Source organism: Lepisma saccharinum, chromosome 10 (genome assembly GCF_977018435.1).
Source record: "Lepisma saccharinum chromosome 10, izLepSacc3.1, whole genome shotgun sequence".
NCBI lineage: Eukaryota > Metazoa > Arthropoda > Insecta > Zygentoma > Lepismatidae > Lepisma > Lepisma saccharinum.
In genome coordinates, this window is record NC_139238.1 from 52,523,753 (window position 1) to 52,540,790 (window position 17,038).

The 17,038-nt window shown below is 36.9% G+C and overlaps 1 protein-coding gene across 1 annotated transcript in view; it reads left to right on the forward strand.

Moving 5' to 3' along the window:
* LOC145993908 (uncharacterized) overlaps nucleotides 1-17,038 on the forward strand; it is a 198,213-nt gene that overhangs the window by 92,685 nt on the left and 88,490 nt on the right. Inside the window, exon 5 of the mRNA XM_083129820.1 lies at nucleotides 7,147-7,255. Coding sequence (XP_082985946.1) covers nucleotides 7,147-7,255 — 109 coding nt within the window. The remainder of the gene's footprint in view (nucleotides 1-7,146; nucleotides 7,256-17,038) is intronic.

Here is a 17,038-nt window from a genome sequence, read left to right on the forward strand (position 1 = left end):
CTCTTGTTATTATTTTAAATAATAACCTATTACCAAAGCTAGAACAACAAATATCCATTCTTCCTGTTTACGAGGATTGAACTATGTGTCGCCCCAGTCGAATGCAGTTTTTTCAAGCGCTAACTGTTGCATCTGTGTAAGATTAATCTGTGTTCAACTCCGATTTCTTTAAAAATACGTTTCTGTTAATATCACATATGTAAAGAGGTTTTAAACTGAATTCTTACTAAAAAGTATTTGAAAGGATATTGGTATTTTGATAAAATACAAGAAAATTGTAAAACGTTGTAAAAAGTTCTGTAACTATGAATGTATAAACAATTATAGTGTTGCCTTGAAAATATGTAAACAAATTTTCTGTATAAAAGGGCGATAGTTCTGTAAGCCTGTGGGACATTCTCCTGGTTACTTGGATTGAGTTGACGTTTTTAGTCCAATTTATTCACAGTAAGGCTAATTGAGACTGGACCTACAGTTTAAAGTGGGATCCGAACCACTATGTGCCTCCACCGTGTATCGAACCCGCGACCCCTTCATTACAAGGCGACAACGCTACCACTGCGCCATCCGGGAGGCCTCTCCTGGTTGCTGAAAGGCTCGAGATTCAGCCGATCTCTTCGGGGCGGCTTTTGGATACTTGTATTCTAAGGTGGATATTTTTCAACCCAACGCTGAAAAGGTGTTCTTCTGCATCAGTAAAAGACTAGGGTTTTAAGCTGCGGTATAACTAGTAGGTTTCGGCCTACAAGTTATATCGGGTGAATTGCCTGTTTTAAAAAGTTTATGTATATCGTCAGAAGCTTGAATAAATCTCTAAGTAAGAGATATTTTTATAATCTTTTATTCAAAGCAATACAGGTAAAATATAAACAAATCCTACACCAGAGACCAAGCAAGGGCTTAGTCCTACTAACCCTCTGATGTCTTTGAGAAGTCCGATAAAGGGTTGTATACGGACTAACCTAAAACCCTAAAGGCAGACGTTGCGTGTCGGTGATTTCTGGCGACCGTGACAGGAACATCGAAGCGACCACCTGTGGATCTTCGTGGCCCAGAAGCAGAAAAAGAAGCCTGTTCCAGAAACGGAAGAAAAAACCTGTTCCAGAAACGGAAGAAGAAGTCTGTTCCAGAAACAGAAGAAGTCCGTTTCAAAAACAGAAGTAGAAGCAGAGATGATGGGTTCCTAGAGGTCCTTCACCAGGCAGAAAAAAGATAAGCTTGTTTGCTGTACGAGGGAAGAGAAGAGGGATGAAACTTGGTTACTATGCTCTAGTTGCAACAAATATACGTATTCACGATTGTTGCGCACATACGCCCGCAGGGTCAGACGAAGCGGCGAAGGTAGAAATTAAATGTAGCTAGTGTGTGGAAAGCAAGTTACGCCACCCCCAGCGGATGATAGTAGGAATCATATAATGATCTAGTTTATGTCCGACTTTAAAAAGAGAGAGAGGAAGAAAAGAAACTAAAGCACAAGGAGAAAGAAGAAAATGAACAGAAATTTGCACGTTTGATAGAGAGGTTAGAAGAACGAGAAACTGAACTGAGAATGCAAAGACAAAAAATAAAGGGAAAAGGAAAGGGAGGAAATACTAGAAGAGAAGGAAGAAAAGAAATAAAGAAAATAACCTAAAGTTAGCACGCTTGCTAGAAACGTTGGTTGAACGAGATGCTGAACAGTAAGCAGATCGACTCAGGGAACAAGAAATAAATGAACATATGCTTGAAGATTTCAAAACAGATCTGAGAAAAGAGATATCTGATGTGGTAGCGAAAGTCAGAGAAGAAGGAGAGAAAATATAAGAAGAGTTAGTAGCAAAGAGGAGAGTAGATCGGCAGATAGATCACTTTAAACAGGTACAAGAAAATTTGCACCAAGAAATGAAAGTTCGAGAGGAGATAGATAATTTAAACTACTGTTTGTTAACCGAGATGAAGGAAAGTCAGATAGAAATATCCATAAATTTGGAAGGAGAGGTAGGAAAATCGAACGAGGTCCAAACGCAACAAATTGATATTAGTTCGAATGAAATAAAAACATTTTCCTCGAAGCTGGAAACCTTGCAGCTAATTAAAGATAATAGAAACGAAGAGATGGAAACTCTGCCGAAAAGAATATGTGTAAGAATCTCTTGGTCGTTACATTATTCTAGTTCTGAATCTCTTGATCACTCTGAACCATCCAAGGGAAGAAACAAAAAGGAACAGCAGAATAAGATCAACTAGGGGTAGATCACCAGAACAATTAGTGGAGTCTCACTCCTACTTAGACTATTCCACTAATCGAATATTCAGAATGTCTGACGTCAGTTCCATCACTATGTTAAATTGTGAAATAACTCGGTATCAGCAGAGAAGTACCTAGAAGGCTTAATGAAGATGCCCATGAGGTATCGACTAAACGTCCTACCCTCGCTAATGGTTAATGAGGCCAAGGGTTGATTCATGACTAATGAAAATAAATGGAAGACATATGAACATTTCCGCTCTGCATTTAGGAAACAGTATGGTTCACCCGAACCGAAACAGAGGGAAATGAATAAGCTAAGAAATAGGCGTTACAACAAACGTACCGGGTTATCGTTAGAAAAATATTGTTGGGAGGTGTATGCGGCGTACTACAATTCATCAGAAAATATCAACCAGTCAGAAGTGCTGAAACCGAATATCAGCCAGTTACTCTCACGAGTGCGACAATTGGTGCTAACTTGAGATCCAACCTACATAGACCAACTCATGAGTTTCCTGGGAAAGTTCGAAGCTTCCGAACAAATGGAAGAATGTAAAGCCGATAACCAACGAACTGGTGAACGACGAAATCCTCAGCCACGAGTTAGAAATCTTGGGTTATCCAGAAAGATAGAAGAAGAAGAAAATTAGACACACAGGCAGACAAACCGAAGGTTTAAAAGAGACCGAAGGTTCCCAAAGAAGGATGCCGGTAGAAGGACATTCTGGAATAACAAACAGAATCAGAGAATTTGGAATCAGTCTCGAAAGAAAGATTGTAGAATACAGACTGACGAAATTCCAGAAGACAGTTCTTTAAACCCTAGGCACCTTCATGGTTTTGATTGATTGATTGATTGATTTGTTGTTTTAAGTCCACTTTATGCACAGTAAGGCTAATCGGGACTGGACCTACAGTTGAAAGTGGGATCCGAACCACTTGTGCCTCCACCGGGTATCGAACCCGGGACCGCAACTTCATGGTAAATTACTTCTACCAGACAAGCGAATTTAAACCGGAAATCGTTGTAGAAGGAACTCTCCCTTCTACAACGCTTCACAATTTTGATGTTTGTGAGAGCGAAGATAAATTTATTACAAATGATAAATTATAAGCTTTGTATATAGATCTAAATTCTTGTCCAAATTCTAAAGAAGATAAATTGTTTACCGTTTTCGAAGTAACTAGAAATTGCAGCAAGGAGCCAAAAATTTTAATAGAAGTCTTGGGATTGAAACTCTGGATACAGGAAGCAAGTACACTGTTTTGAATTATAACGTCTGGGTAAAGCTTCGAGAGAAATTACCAGGCTTAAAACTACAAAGGTGTCCAGGTAAAAGATTAAAAGATTTTGCATGTCATGAAAGGTCCCGTATTGTAGGATGCCGAGCAATTCATTTTGAAATTGCAGGATACACTTTCTAAGATTAGGTAGTAAAGAATTTAGAGGCAGATTTGTTATTTTGATATCCCTTTTTCAAAAGATATAAAGTCAATTTGCATAAGGTTGCCAACAAATTATATTTAACGGTGCAGGGACAAGTCATAGAAGAAAGTTTGATTCGAAATGGCCAAGAAGATAGTTCTGAAGCAGTTAGTGGTAAGACTTCGTCTGTTAAACTATTAATGGCTGAAAGGAAATCGTATTCCGACAATTGGTCCGTCACCGAAGAAGATATAAGGGAAAATACCATTGCTCCAGAATTTCTGAATCAAGAAGATGAAGTAAACTACACTTCCCTTTATTTTCTGACAAACGGGGACTTTGCACTTCTTTTATAAAATCCGTCTTCCGTTCCAAAAGAGGAGAAGCTAGAAGAACTAAATAGATGAAAATACTGGCGAGTAAGTCAAAGTAGCAGATCAACGTTAATGGACCTCAAGACTACAGAGGAGTATTTACCAATATACCAAAATGAATGTAGATTTGAAGAAGATGACCAAACCGTTTCATGTTTTATCCAGAAGCCGCAAGCTGTTGAAGGAAGACGATCCCAAATGAACATTGCCTCACATCATGAAGAAGAAGAAGCAACTAGTAGATACAAAACTGTTAATAATCTATGATTCGTACTTGTTATGAATTAATTATTATTTGCTATTTAATTGACTGTCTTGTTGAAAAAAATGGTGACAAATTTACACTGAAGAGATTTTTAAAAATAGAAGAAAAAGAAAAAAATGAATATTTGAAAAAAAGCTAGAAAAATCATAATTATAAAATATAGAAAAAATGGAAAAAACAGAAATAGAAAGAACAAAAATATACATAATGAAATATATTAAAAAAAGAAAAATTTATGAAACAAAATAAATTATCTTAACTTCTATTTTATATTTTTTCTTTTCTGTAAGAACGCCATGTTTCGTCCCAGTCGACTATAACTTTTTCAAGCCCTAACCGTTACATCTGTATAAGATTAATCTGTGTTCAACTCCGATTTCTTTAAAAGTTGTTATATTTCTTTCTTTAAAAATACGTTATTGTTAATATCACATTTGTAAAGGTTTTTATAACTGAATTCTTACTGAAAATTAATGAAAAGATTGTGGTATTTTGATAAAAAGAAGAAAATTGTAAAACGTTATAAAAAGTTCTGTATGAATGTATAAACAACTATAGTGTTGCCTTGGAAAAATGTAAACAAATTTTCTGTATAAAAGGACGATAGCTCTGTAAGCCTGTGGGACACTTTCTTGGTTGCTGAAGGGCTGGTGATTCAGGGGACAGTTGGGGAAATATCTTGCCGCGCTCCTCGGGGCGGCTTTTGGGTACTCGCTTTCCAAGGCGGATATTTTTAAACCCAGCCCTGAAAAAGGGGTTCTTCTGCATCAGCAAGAGACCAGGGTTTTAAACTGCGATATAACTAATAGGTTTTGGCCTACAAGTTATATCTGGTGAATTGTCTGTTTAAAAGAGTTTATGTATTTATTGAATAAATCTCCAAGTAAGAGGTACTAGTAGCATTTTATTTCAAAGCTATATATGTAAAATATAAACAAATCCTACACCAGAGACCACTCAAGGGTTTGGTCCTACTAACCGTCTGATGCCCTTGAGAAGTCTGATAAAGGTTTGTATACGGAGTAATAAAAAGCCCTAAAAGCATAAGATGCGTGTCAACTATTGCTTCCATTTTGACACTTGCTTCATTAGAAATACAGGGTTCAGAACAAAAGTGACGTAACTCTATTGAAGACAGTTTTGAGAAAGAGGTACTGTTGTTTAACATGTATAAAGCTGTACGATAACAAGGTGCTGAATTGGGTACCATGCGGAGATTATACGTAAAATTAATTTCTTGAAATTGTTTTTACCCAAGTATCCTGCTTTTACAGAGTACATTGAATAATAGTTTAAATGAGGATAATTCGTACAATGATTTCAAGTTTTCGTCTTACGTAAATACGATAAATGTAGCTTAGGAGAAAGGGACTCAGAGCTTATTATCCGTACCAGCTAACTGTAGACCAGTCGAACGAGAATAAGTCTGCGCAAGTAGTGACGAGAGACGGCTCCACCAATAAACAGTAAGAGAAACGGGATTGCGTAATGGGCGACGGGAGTTTTCCCGATTTCCTCCCTATTTCCTCCTTCGCTAAGCCGCGTTGCAAACTTTTGAAAATGATAATACTGGACGCACATGGCAAACGGACCGTATTTTTGTCTCCAGGTTCGTACGACTTGTTTAAGAATTTATTGGGGAAATATTAGGGATAAAACTGCAAGAGAAAATTTTGACAAGCCGTGCATTTAGCGTACGAACTAAGGTCTGGACCGTACGGTTGACAACGCTGCGCTTTCACAAGACGATTTTCCTCATCCTCATCTGCCGATATGCGCGGCCCTGCTCTACAGTTAGCTAGGACAGGGTATAGGTGGAGAGGTAGCCGTCCTCATAGATGTCCGTGCTGCCCAGGTAATTTATTACCTTTAGGACACAATTTCTTAAAATTATTCACAAGTTTCTTCCCCTTTTTCTCTATTCCCATTTCTTCTTTCTCTTATCCCATTTCTTCTTCCTCTCTTCTTTCTTTCTCGCCTCTTTCCTCTCTCTCTCTCTTCCCCCATCCCTCCCTCCCTCCTTTTGTCTCTTTCTTCTCTCTCTTCTCTCTCTCTCCCTTTCTCTCCTCTTTCGTCTCTCTCTTTCTCTTTCCTTTTGATATTTGCAGCGTTTTAGTGAAGAATTTTTAGGTAGTCTGACAATTTCCTTTCACATTGAGTTTTTAGAAAAAATAAAATTTATTGCACTGTTTATTATTATTTATTATTTATTTAGTCCATATGCACTGTTAGTAGGTCCGTTTAATTTTTCACCACTCTTTTTGTTGTCTGTTAATATTAGCTTCAACGTAAAAGAAAAACCGTGTAGGAAGTTCTTCATTTATCACAACAGGATTATTTCCGCACACTTCCAAATGCTTACCAATCAAGGGGTCCCGGGTTCGATACCCAGCGGAAGCACATAGTTGTTCGGATCCCATTTAAAACTGTATGCCCAAACCCAATAAGCCTTACTGTGCATAAAGTGAACTTTAAACACCAAATCAATATATCAATTGCTTCCCAATCGAAAGGTTGTGTACCTATATTTTTTCATTAACGATGGGTCAATTCAAAGAAATGAGTTACAGTAAAGGACATAAATTTTCTTACGCGAGTCATTCCTTATTCTCCAGCGCTTATATTAGTACCGTCACATCCACTGGCAACCAATTGGTCTTTTTTACGGTGGCTTCACGCAATGAAAGAGTCAGTCTAGATTTAAAGAGATCGTCCTGTAAATATTTACAAATAAACGCATATTACGAACAAACTTATTGGTTGAATGTAAAAATACTTGAATTAAAAAATTACTGATATTTATCAACTGTAGTTATTTCAAATGTTGCAATTATATTTATGCATTTTGTAGATTGCTGAAGACTTCAGTTTAAAAATATTGTTGAAGGAGACGCAGCCTCTACGAATGCTAAAGTTTCCTGCTCTCCGCCATGCTTACGATCACCACGAGAAAAATTCAGGTAAACAGTATATTTGTCTTTATGTTATTTTACTTCGCTTTTCCGCCGTTTTTGGTGAATCGTAACTATTATGTGAGTGATGATTAGATGAAATTGAAAGGGCAAACCAGGCTGTTGTTTGAACCCCAGGAAATTTGGTGGCCAGGTCGATATTCGTCTACCGTGGAGTCATAGTTTAAAATAATCTGGAATAATTGTTATTATTCTTTTATACTGATCTCACTGCATTTCAAAGTCGTTGCAAGTAGTAAGAACTTTGAAATTATTTTTAACCAGTTACTTTTCTGGAGGAAAATAGTAGTGGTGTTTGTGGTAGGGACAGCGCCACTTACAAGTGTAGAAAAGGCGAGGCTATTTGATTGAACAATCAGATTTGATTACACTTAAAACAATGCCAAGATGGGGCCTGTACCCCAATTCTTCAGGTGTGATATGCTCTGATTTTTAAGAAATTCTGAATTTCTAGTGTAGAAAAGGCGAGGGCTCAACAGATAGATTTACCCATACTTAAGACAATGGCAAGAGGGGCCTATACCCCAATTTTTTAGGTGTGGAGGTTTGGGTTTAAGTCCTCATAAAATATGAAGCCTCCCCTGATGGCAAAATGATAATATTGTTGTCTTGTAAACAAAAGGCTCGGGGTTCGAGTCCTGATAAAATATTTAAGATTGAAATACATGTGGCAAAATAATATGTCCACAAGTGAGATTTTGAGAATAATTACTGCTAGTTGATAGCCCCCAAATCTGAAACCCCCCTCCCTCCTCTGCTCAGACAGATTCGGCCATGTGTGTAAAAGCTATATCTGTGTGATTGTTGTTTATAAACTTGTCAAAAATATGGCTTTTTTGTATGAAAACATGCAATCCTGAATACAATTCTGGTTTTGTATTGTTCTGTTAATATAAACACAAGTGAGACTTACAGAATATTTATTGCACAGTTCAAAATCCAATTTTGAATTGTATTTAGTTGATATAGAGATGAGGTTTTAAACCTGGTGAAGTGTGTTGTACATCAGCAAAACTATCACCAAAACCTAGTTACTGCTGTTGTTTGGGTATAAAAGCACCAGCTCAGCCACTAACTGCTGAACCCAACTGATATTTTTTATTAAGTATAAAGTTTTGAATTGAAGCCCAGAAAATCTTATATAATAAACAACAAGAAAAAATGCCAAAACAAAAATATTGCAATCGGTGTAATAAAAATATATCTAGTTCTCATTGGGCTAGGCATTGCCGTATTTGTAACTCTAAGAAATGCAGAAAAGCCACAAAAATGTGTCCAAGATGCCATAAAATATTAAGCAAGGCATATTACAAATGGCATAAGTGTAATTCTTATGTACAGTCATCAGCATTGCCCTCACAACCATCCACATCTGGTCTGAAAAGGAAGCATGAAGCACCTGTTAATGCTGGACCGGCAAAGCAGCCACGCTATGCACCCATCCGTAGCAGTTTTAATGCCCAACTTAGGGATTATCGGTTTGTATCAGAGCCAAGATGTGGCATTAAGAATTTTTTGAACAGTAAAAAACCTGATATACAGGCAATTCTAAATGCACAAAATGGCTCTTATAAGCTGTCCCTCAAATTGTATACTCAATATAAGAAACCAAATGGCACAAAATTTACACAGCCCCACATAACAGAAACTGTACCTGTATATTCAAATGCAGACACAATAATAAGCAGTTTGATGGATCAACTGAATATGAAACACTCTGAATTTGCAGCAAAAGAGTCTGGATGGAGCCTATGCGGCTCTCCGCACAAGTTATATGTTAATATTTCTGAATTCAGCCCATTAAAAGGTTCTACATATCTGCCATTACCTGCCAATATCAAAAACAAAAGAGCCGTGGTTAATATAAAAAATAATGACGCGAAATGCTTTTTGTGGTGTATTTTAGCTGCTTTGTATCCAGTTTCAAGGGATCCTCAGAGAATAACTTATTACAAGCAACATGAACATGATTTTGACGAGGCAATGGAGGGTTTAGAATATCCAATGTCTGTTCAGAATATTGATAAATTTGAAAAAAGGGCCAGGTACATCAATGGCAAGCAATTATCTATTAATGTATTGATTTGTTCCACTGGCAATTGCCCGATAGCACCTCTCAGAATCAGTACACTTGATGATGAATCTGCTATTCCGATTGATTTGCTCTTAATTGAAGGGGATAGCACATATCATTATACTCTGATACATAATCTTGAAGCTTTAGTGAGAACACAACTAGACAAATCCAATACAATATTCAAGTTGTGTAGAAGATGCTTAACTGTATTTGATGGTAGAAAAATGGTGAAGGGGGTTCGGGAAGAGAGTGCAGAAATTGCAAAAAACAAGTTAATTGAGCATCTGAAATACTGTGGCAATCATAAACCTGTTCATATGGTGATGCCCAATCCAAGTGAAAATTGCAAATTCAAAAAGTTTGAAGCCTCGTTGGAACACCCAGTATATATTGTCTGTGATTTTGAATCGAACCTCAATCCTCTTGCATTCTGTAGCCCAGATCCCGAAGAATCTTCAAGTACACCATACCAGCAACATGAACCTTCCAGTTTTTGTTGTGTGGTTATACGGGATGGTGTTGTTATTAAAGAATATTCATACAAGGGACCAAATGCCATCAAAATATTTGCATATATAATAGAAAATGTGTGCCGTGACATAGCATCTAACATCTTATTAAAATCAAAACCTATGTTGCCTTTAACAGAGGAACAGATTGAAGATTTCAACAATGCAGAAAAATGCCCGGTATGTGATTGTGAATTTTCAGATACAAATATCAAGGTTCATCACCATTCTCATACAGATGGTAAATTCTTAATGGCCCTGTGTAATAGCTGCAATATTCAGATCAAGAGACCAAGATTTGTCCCCATATTTTGCCATGGAGCATCCAATTATGATTTTCATCATTTAATCAGGTACGAGGGGTTTAACAAGGAGAATTTAAATATTTTAGCTGAAAATGATGAGAAATATATATCTATTAGCAAGATAATTAAAGTTAATGGTGTTTCTATTCACATAAGATTTCTTGATTCTTACAGATTTTTACCTGCTAGCCTGCCTACACTGGCAAATCAATTATCTGATGATAAATTCAAAATCACACGTGCATTGTTTCCAAATCAGGACCTGAAATTAATTAGGCGGAAGGGTGTATATCCATATGACTATGTTACAGATTTTTCTAAATTTGATGAGTGTTCCCTGCCACCACAAGAAGCGTTTTACAGCAGAATCAGAGGATCTGGAATCAGTGATGAAGATTATCACCATGCTCAGTTGATGTGGAACAATTTAAAATGCAAGACATTTGGTGATTATCACATGGCATATTTGAAACTTGATGTCACCCTCTTAGCTGATATATTGCAGGCATTCAGAAAATCTTCCATGCAAAATTATAAACTGGATCCAGTATATTTTTACAGTGCTCCGGGCCTAGCATGGGCCGCAACGTTTTTGAACACTAAAATGCAATTGGATCTGATCCACGATCAAGATAAGTATCTGTTTATGGAGCAATGTATAAGAGGGGGGATGGTGCAATGTTCTCAGAGATATGCCAGAGCAAATAACAAATATATGCCTGATTATGATCCAGCACGGCCATCAAATTATATACTGTATGTAGATGCCAACAGCCTCTATGGTCATGCCATGATGCAAAAACTGCCATATGCAGGGCTTGAGTGGGTTGAAAATTTCAATATTGAGGATCTTCAGGACTTTGATGACAGTGAATATGGCCTATTCTTAGAGGTTGATCTGACAATTCCTGATGATTTGCACAATAAATTTTCTGATCTGCCCCCAATTTCCGAGGTTCAGTGCTCACCTGGCTCTAAACAGAAGAAGCTCATGATGACTCTGGAGCCGAAACAAGGCTATGTCATATATTACAAAAACCTCCAGTTCCTGATGAAACATGGTGTTCAAGTGACCAAAGTTGGCAAAGTTTTGAGGTTCAGGCACTCAGAATGGTTGAAACCATACATTGATACAAACACAGAGCTTCGAACATCGGCAAAGAGCCAATTTGATAAGGCCTTGTTTAAATTGATTGTTAATTCTGTATATGGCAAAACTATTGAAAATGTTAGAAAACATACCGATGTTAAAATAATTACTGACCCCAGCCTGAGCAAAAAATTGGTTGCAAAGCCTAATTTCAATTACAGAAGAATTTATGATGAACACATGGCACTTTTCAACATGAAGAAAACAAAGATCAAGTTTGATAAACCTATTTATGTAGGGGCTGTGATATTAGAATTGGCCAAATTACATATGTTAATATTGTATTATGAGGTGTTGAAACCTTTTTATGGTGATCGTGTAAAACTGATGTACATGGACACGGATAGTTTTGTTCTTGATATTCAAACAGAAGATGTTTATCAAGATATGTTACAGCCTGAATTGTTTCAATACTTTGATACCAGTGAACATACAAGAATTCAACCCCACAACAAAAAAGTGCCCGGCAAGTTAAAAGATGAGACACTTGGTGATGTTATTGTGAAATTTGCTGGGTTAAGTGCCAAGATGTACACTTTTGAAACATGTAGTGGTGTTGCTGTCAAAAAGGCCAAGGGCATTGGCAAAGTAACTGTTGAAAAAGAGCTTGTATTTGAAGATTATGAAAATTGCCTCAAATCCCAGAATTCAATCAAAACATCAGAAAATAGAATTCAGAGTGTGGATCACTTGCTGACTTCAAATATTGTAAGAAAAGTGGCCCTGGACCCACATGATGATAAGAGATGCATTTTATCATGTGGCATACATACTTTACAATGGGGGCATTGTGATTTGAAAAATGGCAAACAATGCCCAAACACAGAGCATGATTTGAAATAAATAAACATGCCTATGAACTTATTTGGGTTCAAAAAACAGGCTATTATGGAGCTGCCAACACCACAACCCTCTTCTGATATGCTGCTTAAACTGAGTGGCTTGTTAATTATTCATCTGAACAGCATACTTACAGATAATGATGATGAAACAGGCAAAACATTGTACATTTTTAACAATAATTTAAATCATTACCAATTACCTGTAGGTGGTCAATTGCAATTTATTACAACCCCTGAGGGCGATGTCAAAATTTCAGTAGGGAGAAATATTTATAGAATTAAGCACTCAAACATGATTTCTGGCACTGTATATACTGTTTCTGCTGGTGACTGCTTATATATTGAGGTCCCTGGATCCTATGACAAGCTTATACCTTTTTTTATAGAATTAAGAATCAGATATTCAATAATAAATAACCATTAAAACAAAAATGCCTAATGATATATTTGGCCATACAAGACATGAAGATCACAGTGATGAGATTCTGATGCTTGATGTCAGAGTCAAGAAATTAAGAAGTGATTTACAAGCTTTACAAACCACACTCAATGCCAGTCTTCAATTAGAAATTACAAATTTACAATCACAATGCATGGACCCTCTTCTTAAAATTGATTCTGAACTCAAATTATTGCTTCAGAAATATACTGATCTGGCCACATTAGATAATTTTCAAAGTTTAGAAGAAGCTGTAGCAGCTCTTCAAGCCAAATTTAAGACTCAGGCCAACAACTCCGAGCAATTGAAACAACAATTAGAGGAACAGATAAATAATGTCCAGACACAGCTCCAAACAATTGTCAAAAGCATAAAATCACAAGAAGATTTTGATCTAGTGATTTCCACTCTAAAAGAACAGATTCAGTCACTCCAAATACCTAACCTGGATCCTCTGAACAATGCCATAGCCGAGGTTAAAGAAAAAATTGAGACACTTGAAAATTTTATGAACAATTTGCCATCTTCTGATGCTTTGAGTGCAATAACTCGGAGTGCAGCAAATATTAAGCTGCAACTTGAAACATATGAAGATTTTGGAAAAATTCAAAGTACCATAACCCATCTTGAGGGTACAATAGCAGCAGTGCAAAGTGATTTGGCAAATGTACTAGAATCCCGCCTGCCCGGTATTGTAGATACCCTTGTCAGTGTCCAGCAACAAATCACAAAGCTTGAAAACCTCAACACTGAATCTGAGCTATCTCATTTTCATCACTTGATCGATGATATCCAAACAAAGCTTGAAATTTTACAACAATCCACACCCTCTCAGGCAGATATAGCCCTGCTCCAAGATGCTATGCAAAATGTGGCTGATGCTTCTGAATTAAACAATGTAAAATTGGCACTTGAATTTTTGCAGAATACAGTATCAAATCTGCCTACATCACAGGAACTTAAAAATATTAAGAGGGCAGTGAATAGGATATTGAAATCAGAAGATATCAAGAATATCCAAGCAGAGATCAAACATCTCACTCAGACAGTTGCCACTCTTCCAACCAATCAACATATTAATGAACTGCATGCCCTGTTTGAGGATATCAGAAGACAGGTCCATGATCTTACTGCTCAAAATTCAAAATTGGCAGTTGTTGAAAATTTGCAACAAATTGTAGCTAATATCAAGCAACAGCTAGGGACCATGGAATCCAATCAAGCAAATGCTCTGTCCGTTTTTGCCACCCAGCTTCAAGAGATTGTGCAACAATACAAGAAACTTGTTGTGGACATAAAGATCAAGCCAGGCCATGATGATGTTGTTAGGACCATCAATGAGCACCTTGAATCTGTAACAAGCAGATTGCTTACAGCAGAAAAGGAAATAACGGGCATAATCGAGAATCCAAAACATACAGTAATTCTTGAATTGTACAGCATCCCCAACAAAGAATATGATTCACCATTTACACCAGGTGGCAAAATATATATGCTGTCCCCTGCACAATTTTATTACCAGTTTTTTGTTGGGGGCACATTGAGACCAATCAAGATCAAATATTGGCTTCAACCACAGGCACACCACTACCCCACCTTATCAATAACAAATGCTGACAACAAAGTGAAAATCACCAGTGTAGAGTTAGAGGATTTTACAGATCCCAATACATTAGAAACAGCCTATACTGAAGATGATGGCTCTCTGGAATTTAATATACAAATAGGAGACAAATTATATTTAGAAAATCCTGCAGTCTCAGCTGCTGAACACCCCATAGTTGCAATATTCTTGTTTTCATATTATGTCTAGACAAATTATTGTTGATGAATTACACAGACAAGCCAGACATAATTATAAGAGACTGCCAGTAGTCACAAAGGGCATAGATGATTTATGGCAGAGCGACTTGATTGAGTTGTCAAGTGGACAGTTGAAAAACTTAGACAAAATCAACAAGGGCTACAAGTATCTACTCACTGTAATAGACACATTTTCAAAATTTGCCTGGGCTGTGCCACTCAAATCCAAGACTGGAAAATGTGTTACAGAAGCCATCAGGACAATCATCAATCAGAGTGGAAGATCACCGCGCTATTTGCAAACAGATAATGGCAAAGAATTTTATAATTCAGTGTTTCAACAATTTATTAAAAGCCAGTCAATAAAACATTACTCGAGTTACAGTGACCTCAAAGCCTCAATTGTAGAGAGATTCAACAAAACCCTAAAAAATCTTATGTATAAACAATTCACACTTCAAGGTAATTATAAATGGCTTAATATTCTTCCAGAACTTTTACATAAATATAACAACTCGGTCCATTCCACAATCAACATGAAACCCTCTGAAGTAACTTCATCTGATGAGCAAAAATTGATCAGGACTGTTTATTATCCTAGATACCAGCCAACAACAAGAAGGACCAAATACAGGGTGGGCGATCAAGTAAGAATCAGCAAATATAAGCACTTATTCAAAAGAGGCTTTACAAGAAACTGGAGCACTGAATTATTTAGAGTGGTTCAAGTTAAACCCGGGACCCTTAACACATATATAATAAAAGATCACCGAGGAGAAATTCTCAAAGGCCGATTCTATGAAGAAGAACTCAGCAAAACTAAACAGCCTGACACATATCTCATAGAAAAAATCATCCGCAGAAAAGGCAACAAGTTATTTGTCAAATGGCTAGGACTTCCAGAACACAGCTGGATCGATGCAGACAAAGTGATAATATGAGCACCTGGGATGTTATAAAGAGGCTGCCAGAACCTGAACAACAGAATAAGAGAAATGGCAACTTGCTGCCTGATAATATTAGGTGTCTTATTGTTGGGCCATCAGCTTGTGGTAAAACTACACTAATGGTTGATAATTTTTTATTGGCACCCAACTGGTTAGACTGGAAAAACAGGCACTTGTATGTTTTCTCTAAGAGCTTGGAACAATTAAAATATCAGCAGCTGATGAAGCTATATGATGGATTGGATATAGCCACTTTTGAACCAGATGTTAAGCCATTAGATGAATGTCTCGATAATTCTGTTGTTGTGTTTGATGATATTATACTGGATAATCAAAACAAGGTTAGAAATTTCTTTACACAGGGCCGGCACAAAAACATTGATTGCTTCTACCTGGCACAGACTTTTTCAAAAATACCCAAGCAACTGATCCGAGACAACAGCAATTTTATATGTGTGTTTCATCAAGATCATACCAACCTCAAACACATACATGATGAATATGTAGGTGGGGACTTGAGCTATAATGATTTTTCCAAGTTTTGCAGCAGGTGCTGGAACCAGGACAGTTATGGGTTTGTCACAATTGATATGACAAGAACACCCAATAGTGGCAAATACAGAAATAAAATCAACGATTTTCTAGACGTAGAGACGTATATAAACAACCATGAAAAGGCCAATCATTGATGATCTTAAGTTAAGAGATTATCTTGTAAAAAGATTTAAGGGATGGAAATCAGAGAACCGTGGAATTTATGAAAAACACAAACAAACAGAACAGCCTGTAATTGATGCTATTAATAATTTAGGTAAGAATATCAAAACTGTTACAGAGCAGAATCAAAATTTGATCACAGAGCTTGTACCTGTAGCTGCAAGGAACATATTAGATTATCCATTCACCCCACTTTCCAGTATTCATACACCTAGTCCTGTTGCTCCTAGAAGAATTGAAGCTACTCAGGATCCTATTGAATTGGGTCTTCTTGCTCAAAAATATTTAACCACACCTAAAGACAACAAAGATGAGGTCTTTGGCTTATATGCTGACACAGAGCTTGATGGCAGCATCATACATAGAATTGGCAATTTCAGAGTATCTTTTATGGGGGATGATCTGATTGTTTATTCAGAATCTCGTCTCGGAGAAAAAGGTGCTTTTGTTAAGTACCCCGGAACACCTGGATTGTGGGAACTGATGACTAGGAAGAGGCCTGGCAGCTATACAGATCAAGATTATGAGCATTACAAAGAAATATTAATAAAATCAGATGCTCTATACCAGAACAATGATCCCACACAAAAAAGAGTCAAGTCTAGCAGTGGAGCAAAATACAATAATTTAATCAAGCCCATATGGTCACAGATCAAGACTGGCAGTGGAATCAAACAATACAACACCCTGCCTAAAGAATTTGTGTGGGTTGATGATGTCAGGAAACTTGTAGATAGGTTATTGGTGATAGCTGGGGAGGAAAATGCTGGGAACCACAATTTTTACAATGAAAAAGTTGGAATTATGGACATGATAAGCACAAAATTGTCTAATTTTATAGTGAATGACACTAAGGGCATTGGATATCTTATAAAAATTATTAATACTCTACCCCCCAAATTTTGGAATATTTCTGAGGGTCGGGGGTTGGTTAATGACATTATAAACAAGCTGCCATTTGAACTACACATTCCAGGCTATC